The following is a 10593-nucleotide window of genomic DNA, read 5'->3' on the forward strand; positions in this document are numbered from 1 at the left end:
CTGCTGCCCCAGGACTCACCCGCCCCTCCTCCAGCGATCCCCTGGGATTCATCTGCTCCTGGGCTCAGCTCACTTCATCTGGACCTCCGTGTTCATCACTGCACCTCTTCCCTGCCCCACCCTGCCTCCCATCCTTCTCTATACACATATCCCCATCGAACACACAGGGTGGGAGGGATGGTTTACTGATTCCTCTCTTGAGGTCTGTCTCCCTGCATGAGAATATCAGCACAGTGACGGCAGAGAATTTCATCGTTTGACCAGTGCTGAATCCCCCAGAACAGGGCTCTGCCCACAGTAAGTGTTGCCAAATGAATGTCACAAGCCAGGGTACCATGTAAAACATCTTAGAAAGCTGTCCACCCCAAGTGATCAGTTAGAAGGCCGACTCTTCGGAACAGCCACACCCCTTTCCCAGCCCTGTCCCCAGGATGGTCCCTTACACACAGCCACCTTTTCGCTCCCAGTGAAGGATTTTCCATCTTTCCTTCCTAGATGAGTAACTGAGGATCAGAGAGGTTGAGAGCCCTGCCCCAGGTCCCACAGCTGCAGAGGAGGCCCCACCCCCAAGGCCTCATCTCTGCCCTGCACATGTTAGGCTCATTCCCCCCCCCTCAAGGAGGGGTAGGGGCAACAAGATTCAGGGAAACTCAGGAAGCCGGAGCCCAGCGTGTGTGTAAGGAGTCTCCAGGGGCCAAGCACAGGGTTGGGGTTGGAGAGGCCAGCCCCATGCCCTGAGGGAGGGTAGGGCTGGCCTGAGTCGGAGGCAGAACTGGGACAGGAACCCAGACCTCTGTCCTTGGCATGGCCCTCAGCACCTGGCAGGCCCCCTGCAGAGGTGGGCTCACTCTGCTCTTCATGGTGTCAGAAATCAGCCAGATTTAGGGGACAGTGGGCAGCCGTGCAATGAGGCCAGAGGGTCCAGCAGAGGATTTATGTGCTCCATTATGGGGGCCACAGCAGGACTGACCCGCATCCACAAAGGGGTTTCCCAGGGCAGAGCTCTGCGAAGATACTGTGCCAAGTACCAAGGGGCTCCATGCCCTCCGGCACAAAGGCAGGCTTGAAGAAGGGACGCGGATGGTGTGAGAATGACGAGGGCCCTGCCGTGAGAGCAGGAACGATGCTGTCCAGGGCTGGGAGCAGGTGCCTCTGGCTGGGGATTAGGACGAACTGCATTCGTTCAGGCCAACAGCACCTGCTCACCACAGGGCCTCCACGCCAGGCCCTGGACACAGGGAGATGCAGCGGCAGAATGGAGGAACTCTGCTGTCAGGGCGCCACCGATGCTTTAGACGGGTAGTCGGGGAAGACAGGCCCCAGCCGTGCAGTCAGGGCAGAGCATTCCAGATGCAAGGAACTAGTGCAAAGGCCCTAAGACGGGGATGGGCCAGGTGAGCCTGGGGCCAGCAAGGCAGCCAGTGTGGCCAGTGTGTGCCTAGCGAGGGGAGGCTGCTGGGCATGGGGGTCGGAGGGTTAGGCAGGGCCAGGTCAGTATTGACAAACCCCTCATGGAGGCCTGACAGGTGGCACAGAGTCACCTCCTCAACCTTGTCTGGCGAGGCCCTACTGTGTGCCAGTGTCTGTGCCCAGGTGCCACAGGGAGGATGGCGAGGGCCCTGGCCCCAGATCCAGATCCCCAGGCTCCTGCCTATAAACTGCAAATGCACAGCTGATGAGACCCATCCAGCAAAGCTGCTGTGACACTTCAGTGGAACTGATTTCTGTGACCGGGCCCAAGGCCACCCTGGGAACAGAGCAGCGGAGGAAAGGGTGGACGGGCATGTTTCTGACCTGGGCAGCCCTCCCAACGCTGGTAAGAAAAGGAAGTAGGAGGTGGGAGGGAGGCAGCCAGGAGCTCCACAGGGCTCAGCCCATGCACGGATGGGCACATCATCAGGACCCAGACGTCCACAGGTGGGAGTGAGGAGAGAGCAGGGGCCAGTGGCCAACAGGCAGGGCTCCTGTGAGGGGTCAGGAGATAAAGGTGGCTGCTGGGCTGGACCACCAGAAAGAGATAGGGACTTAAGGCAGACATTGGGGAGAGGTGTGTTGCAGGAAGAGGCAGTGGGTATGAGTGTGGCGGGACAGCGCCCAGAGGTGGGGAAGTACTATGCCCTGAGGACTGTCCCCCGAGAGCATCCAGTGTACACCCTGTGTTCCCAGTCTCCCTGAGGGAGATCCTGCCCCCTCAGTTCATAGTGGGAACCCTGGACACCCCACAGACTCATCCTCATGGCCCCCACCCACTGGCCCAAGACCCAGGCAGCACCACAGTGCTCCAGCCCATCCGGCAGGCCTCGGCTAACCTCAGGGGACTTGAGCAAGCCACTTCATGCACTGGCCTCAGTTTGCTCACCCATAGCAAGGGCCTCACAGAAAATCATCCAGTCCTGTGGTCAAGGAACGGCTGAATCAAAACTTGCACCTGGGGTGCTGGTCCTGTGCAGAAGCCTCACGGGGGACTGTCTCCGAGGGCACAGCACCTCGGCTGGGGAAGTTTCCCTGCTGTCTCCTCCCTAGCCACCGACAAAGATGCCTGCGTCACTCCTGCATGGAGAGCGTCAAGCACAATCTGCTTTTTAGTCCCCCCGCCCCTGCCAGGTGCTGGGCTGGTCCAGGGACACAGAGCTGGGACACAGAGTCCTGTCCCGTCAGGTGTGGTGGTGAACTCAGTGACTCCACTGAGTTCCCACAGAGGGCTGCGTGGAGGACACAGCCTTCAAGGGCGAGGGCAGTAGTTGTCCCGAAGGCTGTGGTTGGCCCAAAAGTAATGGGTCAGAGGAGGATTTGAGCCACAGTAGCACCAAAGCCAGGCTTCAGGCTTTGGAATAGGCAAAGTGCAGGGGCTGCCTGTTCCCTGCCTATCTCTTGCCCTGCCCAGCCCCCACCACTTAACCAGGGCAGCTCAGCAACCTCCCCCGCCTTTCCCCCCAGTTCCCTTCTAGGGGTGGGGGGAATTCCCATACAGGCCTTTTAGAAGGGCTGAAACATTCAATGTAAATAATTAATGCTAGATTTTTTAAATTAAATGTTAATGCATTCATATTAATTATAGACAAACTCCCTGGCAGGTCATTCGCCGTGAGTGATTGAGGCAACCAGAGACAGCCTTTGGGTGGGAAAGTCTCCTGAGCAGTGGGGTCCAGGTGCAGCTGGGCCCCTTCACCTGCGGGATCTCCAGCAAGCCTCTTCTCTCTGGGAGCTTTGCTCCTGCATGGGAGGTCCGAGGCTTTCGCAGCAGAGCTGTGGTGAGGAGCGCTGTGATGTGTAAGGGGCGGTAGACGTTATTGTTATGACTATCGTGGCCATTCTGCTGAGGGTGGCCTCCCAGGACCAGAGGAGGGGGTGGGGGTCTTCCTCATTAGCCCCTGGAGAGCAGAGCTTGCTTCGTCTGCTGTCCCCTCTCTGCTTCCTCTGCTGTCCCCTCTCTGCTGGAGAACTTAGCCCAGAGCGAGTGAATGAGTGGGTGTTGGTGGTGGATGGAGGAACACTTGGATTTCTTGGGTTTGGTTTGATCCTGGTTCAGGTCTGACCCTCTGAGCGGACGGCTCCTCCCACCCTGCGCTGGCTCAGCGCAGGCCAAGCCTGCTGGGTGCTGGGGGTGTCCTGGTGAGAACACAGGGCTCCTGCCCGGGAGCTCACAGCCAGGAGGGGAAAGGGCCGGGAAAGACAGGCTCCAGTGCCGTGGGATCCAGGCATGCACTGTCCGTGTTTATTGAGCGCCTGCTGTATGCTGGGACCTAGCATGGGGACCCGGAAAGGTGGGCCTGGGGAAGAGAGCGGTGTGGGGGTCGCGTTGGCCGGCGGCAAAGTCTTCCCGGCAAACTCCTTGTCTTGCAGGAGAAGGGATTATGGAGGGGTCCAGGCTCGTGGTCTTGGATAACTTTTAGAGCGTCTAGGGAGGGGAACCGCCATCCAGGCGCCTTGGGGATCCCTTCCCCTGAAATTCCTTCCCCCACCCCAGCCGCTCCGCAGCCCACGGGTGCTGAAGGGCAGTGGAGCGCCTTGTCCAGCTGCCTCCCCCTTCCCCCCAGCTTTCAGGTGAGGAAACTGAGGCCGGGAGAGCGCCGGAAGGCGGGCCCGAGCACCCGGGAAGTTGGTGGCCGAGCCTGGCCGAGGCCCCCGGGCCAGGCCTTCTAGCTTGGCGCTGCGGCCGGGCTGCGCCCTCGCCCGGCGGGGCGGTGGGGGAGGCGGCGTGGGGCCCGGACCCGAGCGGAGCGCGCTCCCGGCGGACGCGGCGGCGGCGCCTGGCGCGAGGGGCCGGGATGGGCAGTCATCAGTCTTCCCAGGTCTGTCGCGTGGTCCCTGAGCTCGGACCCCCGTCCCCCTTGAGTGCCAGTCACGGCACAGAAAGACGGGGAAAGCCCCGGGGAGCGGCCTCTCTCCCGGGTGATAGAGAGCCCGCCCCGTGCCCCCCGCTCCACGCAGGAAGTGCGATGCCGCCCGGGCCGCTCGCGGTCCCCGTCGCTCGCCCGCGCCCGCAAGGTTAACGGCGGCCGGTGGGTCCCCCAGCCTGGCGCGCGGAGGGGCTGCCCGGTTGCGCCGGGCTGGGCAGGGAGGGTCTCCAAGCCGCGCGCGAGCGGGTCTGCGCAAGCCTGACAGGGAGCCCCGCCGGCGAGCCGGGCGCTCACGGGTTAATCCCTGGGGCCCGGGAGGGGCGAGCCAGGCCCAGAACCCCAGAATCTGAGGGCAGCGGGTCCCTGATTGAGGAGTCGAGGCTCCAAATGCCATCACCCTGGGATTGTGTGAGTGTCAGGTTCTGCAATCCTGCACGGCCCCGAATTCCCCAACATTCTCCGACTCGGAGATTCTGAGATTCCGGGGCTCGGCTTCCTCCGGGAGGGAGCGTGGGGCAGGAAGGGTTAACGGGCGGGGCGCGGGGAGCAGCGGGGCCGCGGCCGCCGGAGAGTTAACGGGGACGGGCCGAGTCCCCCTACTCCGGGCGAAGCCGAGATCGCCCCTGGCCGGGCCATCCCGGGCCGGCCCCCTCTTCGCCCCGGGGGGCGTAACTCGGCGCGGGGAGCGCGGCGGCCCGGGCTGGCTCACCTGTTACTCGGCCGCGGCCCGGCGCGCCCACTGAGTCACGGGGGCCGCGGCCGGGACTGGGGGCTGGGGACGCGCAAGGCCGGGCTTCCCACGGACGGGGCCCCGCGGGGTTGCCCGGCCGTGCCCGCTGCGCCCGGCTCTGCCCGGCGTGGCCGCGGAGCGCACGCCTCCTGCCTGCTGACCCTCTCGTTTGGTTTCTCGCAGGCCTCTGCCGCAGACATGGAGAAACTCAGGTGAGTGGTGCGTCTCCCGTGCCGCGGTTCGCGGGGGCCGGGGCGGGGGTGAGGGCGCTGGGGAAGGCGGGGGAAGGGGGCGCCACCCGAGCGCACCCCACTGGGCCCGCGGGCGGCCTTGGCGGGGCTGTGGGCCAGGTGCGTGTGTGTGGTGCGTGTGTGCGCGCTGCGAGGCAATGGGGAGCCCCGCGCGGGGGCTCCTCGGCCGGCCCGGGCCGCTGCGGCGGGGGCTGGGGCGAGCGCCACTGAGGGCCGGGCCGCCCCCCACCCGGGGGCCGCCCGGTCCTGTGCGATCCTCAGCACGCCTCTGCACCCTGCCCTGGACTCTCGCTGGTCCCCGGGGACCCTTCGGGCTCCGTTCGTGCCGTTCCGCACCGCCCCGGCTCTGGCTCGCCCCCCACCCACCCCCACCCCACCCCGCTGACTGCCAGTTGCCTGGCTCTGAGCTTTTAAGTGTCCGCCTCTTGGGGGCGGGGGTGGGGGATGGAGTCCTCGCGGCTGGACCAGGCAACCGCGTCTTGGAGCCATTTTGGGGGAATCCCGAGACAGCTTCTGGGGAGTGTCCCCCGCGGCCTCCCTCCCGATGCTAAACTTTAAGCCTCGGTAGACTTCACGGGGCCACCTGCACGGCAGGCCTAGGATCAGTCCGTTTGAATATTTGCCACTTCCTCAACGACTTCCCCTGGCACCCTGACCCCTACTTTGGGAACACCCCTCCCGTGTTTTCCTTCCGGAGCCTGAGCCGAGGCGTTGTGTGGGCGGCAGGCCCAGCTCTGGCTGCTGGGTTTCAGCACTGTCTCCCCTGGCCTACAGGGTCTCTGTCCTCGCCACTCCCTCCCGAGGCCAGAACTGGCATCCTGGGGAGGAGGCCAGGTAGAGGAGCACCCCTCCCTCAAGGAACAGAGCCCCAGCAGAGCCCGGGCTGGGCCCAGGTCTAGGGGAGAGGGGCCCTGGGCCCTACCAGCTGACCCTTAGTGGTGTGGGCGAGTGGCTTGGAAATACCCAGGTGGGAGCCTGGGGACAGGTGGGCTCACACAGAGACCCAGGGTGGACTCTCAGAGCGGGGCAATCTCCTGGGCCACGGAGCTGATGTGCAGCCCCCAATGTGGGTCCCACAGGGACAGGACCCACATGTCTTGTGCTGGGAGGAGGGGTCCAGTCTCTGAGGTGGTACAGTCTCAGACCCCAGATACCTGATACCCGTCAGCCAGGCCCACCTTGTCATGGCCAAGGTCCAGGTGTGGGCAGTGAGGCTCAAAGAGCCACAGCCCTGGCTGTGGTCACACAGATGACCTCAGGCCCAAACCCAGGCTCTGGCCCAGGCCCGGGCCCTTCCCTGGCGCCCCACGTCGGCTGTCATTTCACCATCTGGGTTGTACCGCTTGTGGGGGAGGGAACGCTGCTTAACTCGGCTGAGACTTGAGGAAAAACTTAGCATTCATGGGGTGTCCTGAGGCCAGCCTGGGGGTTCCCCGTGGTGGTTCTCTTTCTCTTTCCCTCCTTCCCTGTGCCCGGCCAAGGCTCTCCGGCACTCACTTCTGTGTGCCAGGCACTGAGGACAGAGGCATGACCCCGCCCGACTGGGTGCACAGGTAGGCAGGTGTGCCAGGTGGGCGGAGCTGCTGCCTGAGCTGCTGATGGTGTCAGTGTTGCTGTCCCAGGCGGGCTGAGGCTTCCCTGGGCTAAGCCATAAAGGCTGGAGGCAGTGGCCAGGGCCTGGGCTCCTGGGCTGCCCTGGGCCATGTGGCCTTTCAGGAGTTGCCAGGGGTGGTGGTTGGGCAGGGACTCCTAGAACTGGGGAGGAGTCTTGCCCTCCTCTCCCTCTCACCCAATTAGTGTTCTCAGAGTTGCCTGAAGGGCTTTTCCAGAATCTTCCCTCCTGGTCAGTGTCAGGGCTGTCCCAGTGGGTTTCTGTCCTGCATTTGGTGCCCGGGATTCAGAACCAAAAGCCCAGGGGAGTGGAAGGGAAGTTGGTCAGCATGGCTTCCTTCAGGGAAGGGTGCAGGATTTGGGGTCTCACAGACCCAGTCACTGGCAAAGTCCTGGCCCTGGTTGGGCCTCAGTTTTCTCCTCTTTAAAGTGGGTGTCCTAACCACAACCAGGTTGCAGGGATGTTGGGTGCCATGAGCCCCTGTGGTGGAAGCATCTCTCCTGGGACCTGGCCCAGAGCAGGACCAGGTAGAAGGTCTCTGGGGAACGTCAGACCACACAGTGGTCATAGTGAAGGGGTCCTGGGGTGTCCAGAGGGATGACCCTATGGTCGGTCCTGCCTCCCGGCTCCTGGAGTATGGGGTCTGCACATCACAGGCTGGGTCTATGGGTCTGGAATGAGCTCTGAGCACGCTGGTCCTGGCCCCCTTCTCTCCCAGATCCCCCAGGGCCTGGAGCTGGGACTGACTCATGGGACAGTCCTGTAAATATTTGCTGAAGAGCAAAAGGACCATGTCACCTGGTGGCACTGTGGCCCTCAGTGGCTCCCTTTGGTGGGCAGGTGTACATTGAGGGGTCTCTCTTCCCTGGCCCCTCCGGCCGGCTGCCCCTCCATGCTGTTGCCCTGCTTCCGCGTTCCCCACAAGCAGCCACCTTCATGCCCCTGCCTTTGCCCACCCGGTCGCTACTGTAGAGAATGCCCTGCCCCTTCTTGTCCACATGACAAACTCTGTGTCTTCCCTGTCGCCTTTTCCCTGGGGTTTTCATGACACTCTTGCCCCTCCCTCCCAAGGGGACTCCGGCCCCCTCTGGGTACTGGCTCTGTCAAGAGACCCAGGTTGACCCCAGTGCCGGGGACAGAGGCCCACAACAGATCCTCCTAGGCCGGTGGACAGAATACAGAAAGGGTTTGCCCGGAATGCGCTGGGGTCCCTGGTTATGAACCCTGGCCTGGGATATTGGGAAGAGCTTCTTCCTTCCAGGAAGCGGGGACACTTGAGCTGAGGCATGAAGGATGAGTAGGAGTTTCCAAGGACAGACAGGCTGCCCTCCAAGAGGCGCAAAGGCCTGGGGGCTGCCCAGAGCAGATGTGTTTAGGGAAGACAGGTGAGGGATGGGGAGTGGAGGTCAGTGGGGCTCCCACTGACACCTGGGGTGTCCTCTGTCCTCCTCAGGGCCCCAGATGGGCACCCCAGAGAACAGCCTGGGTCTGGCCCCTGGCGTTCTGGCAGCCCCAGTGCCTGGCAGAGGCTGGCACACAGTAGGGCTCCCACAGGCCAGGGGGGGCACACGGTAGATATGCAGCCACACCATTTGATGGCCTGGCTCTTGTCCCTTGACCCTTGCTCAACCACGCTCAGCTATCCTGCCTCCAACTGCTTGAAAAACTATTCTTGTGACACTCAAATATTTATAGATATTACCAAGTCCCGGCTGGCTCTCTGTGTGCTCAGAGCCGCTGCGCCTCTAATCCCTCAAATTAATCCCCTCCTCTCCCTCCAAACGGGGTCCCTCCTGCCCGCCTCCTGCAGCGTGCTGCTGGGCAGCCCCTTTTTCTGTTTGGCTTCGGTTCCCTCCTCTGCGAAACAGAGAAGTAGGTCAGTCGCCTCTCATGGCTCCCGGGGTGCCCAGAGCTACTCCTGTTTGGTGTCCACATTTTCCCCCCAAAATAGAACTTTTCAAAGTCCTGAACTGTGATAGGCCTGCAGAGACATTAACAAATATCCACACAGTTCAGCGGTTAAGTTTAGAACGACCACCTGGCGACCACCACTGTGTCAAGAAGTTCAACGTGGCCAGCCCCCGAGATCCCCTAAGACCCTTCCCCAAAGGCAGCCCCATCCTGCTCCTGGCCAGCCCCTGAGATCCCCTGAGACCCTTCCCCACAGACAGCCCCATCCTACTCCGAGCGGTCACGGGGACGCCGACATTGTGCTCAGTGGTTCCTTGCTGTACTCATGGTTCTGCCACCTGAGAGGGCATCCCCAGGAGGGACGATTGTGTATGGCCTGCTTTGGGACCGCATACCTGGATTCCGTCAGCCTGTGCTTTCGGGGTGGCTTTTTTTCACCAAAACTATTCTGTTTGTGAGGGTCCCTTGTGGTAGTAGGTGGAGCTACAAGTTGCTGTTGTCATGGTAAATTGTCTTCCTGGTAGCTTCCCTGCAATCCGTTCGTTCCCTGGCAGACTGCTGGGCAGTGTGCAGCCTGGGCCAACTTAGGAAACTCCTGTGCGGGTGTCTGGGGATGTGGGCTGCGATTCTGGGCGTGCACCCTCAGTGGAAACTCCGAGGCACAAAGTGCGCATAGGGTCAGCTCTGGAAGATCGGGACACACTCTCGAAACCGCTTCTGCCCATCACCGTCCCTCCAGCATTGTTGGGGTGGGCATAGCGCAGACGACACTGCCCTGGGTTGCTGCCCGCTGGGTTTCCTCACCGGCGAAGGCCGTGTGCACTTTCTACCAAGGTGTTTTGTGTTTTTCTCATTGATTTGCGGGAGCTCTTCACATTGTCAGTTACATATGCAGCAGACACACCTCCTGGGGGACGCCGGCTCTCGCTGTTCACACAGTCCTTCGATGAACAGAAGTTCTTAATTTTAATTTTGTTGAATGTCTTGGGTTTTTTTTTTGTTTGTTTTCACGTTCTGATTAAAGCGTTGTGTCCTGTTTAAGGAACCCTCCTGACGAATTGAGGCTATTGGCTTTTCATCCACTTAAACTTGGGTTTCCCTGTGGTTAGAGGTCAAGGTTGAGCTCCTTTTTGGTGTTGGTTTTACACAAGGACACCCAGGTGTTTGGGCCGCACTCTCTCCTTCACTCCTATGACTGGTGCTTGTGGTTTGTCCGTGTCAGACACTTGTCCAGGCTGAGACGCTCTGCGGAAATGCCAGGCTGATGTCACAGGGATGCAGACAGATGGACAGCAGGTGGCCTCGAAGGTCCCGGTCCTGTCCCGCCCTGCCCCTCCACGCCTTCTGCCGAGAGGTCACCCTCTCCCACCCAGGTCTCCCACCTGGGCCCCGCGAGCCGTCCCTGCTGCTCTCATTGTTCACGATCATGGATTCCACACGCATTCACTGAGCACCAGAGGCTGCTGTAGGCGCTGAGGACACTGCAGTGACCGCACAGGCAGAATCTTCTAGTTGGCGGGAACAGAAAACTTTTTAAATTAAATAAATATCACGGTGACAAGTGCTGCAGGGACAAAAAGAAAGGAAGGCAGTGAGTTGGGGCGCGGGGAGTGGGTGACCTGTACAGCGTGGCTCGGGGAAGGCCCTGAGCGGGTGCCACCGGGTCAAGGCACCAGGAGGTCCAGGCAGATGGAGCAGCAGGTGTACCGGTGGCCTGCAGGAAACAGCAAGGGCTGGTGGCCATGGAGG

General features: G+C 61.8%; 1 protein-coding gene across 5 annotated transcripts in view; it reads left to right on the forward strand.

Annotated features, from left to right (window-relative positions):
* Nucleotides 1–10593, forward strand: part of BEGAIN (brain enriched guanylate kinase associated) — a 49815-nt gene that overhangs the window by 14043 nt on the left and 25179 nt on the right. Inside the window, exons 1-3 of one of the 5 annotated variants that reach the window (XM_031667843.1) lie at nt 23–297; nt 3075–3251; nt 5254–5282. In XM_031667843.1, coding sequence (XP_031523703.1) covers nt 5269–5282 — 14 coding nt within the window. In that variant the 5' untranslated portion in view covers nt 23–297; nt 3075–3251; nt 5254–5268. Of the gene's footprint in view, nt 1–22; nt 298–3074; nt 3252–4109; nt 4293–4618; nt 4749–5253; nt 5283–10593 lie in introns of those variants that run through there. The other 4 variants (XM_031667844.1, XM_031667841.1, XM_031667842.1 and 1 more) reach the window with 4 other exon arrangements.

The sequence above is a fragment of the Papio anubis genome, chromosome 7 (genome assembly GCF_008728515.1).
Source record: "Papio anubis isolate 15944 chromosome 7, Panubis1.0, whole genome shotgun sequence".
Lineage (NCBI taxonomy): Eukaryota > Metazoa > Chordata > Mammalia > Primates > Cercopithecidae > Papio > Papio anubis.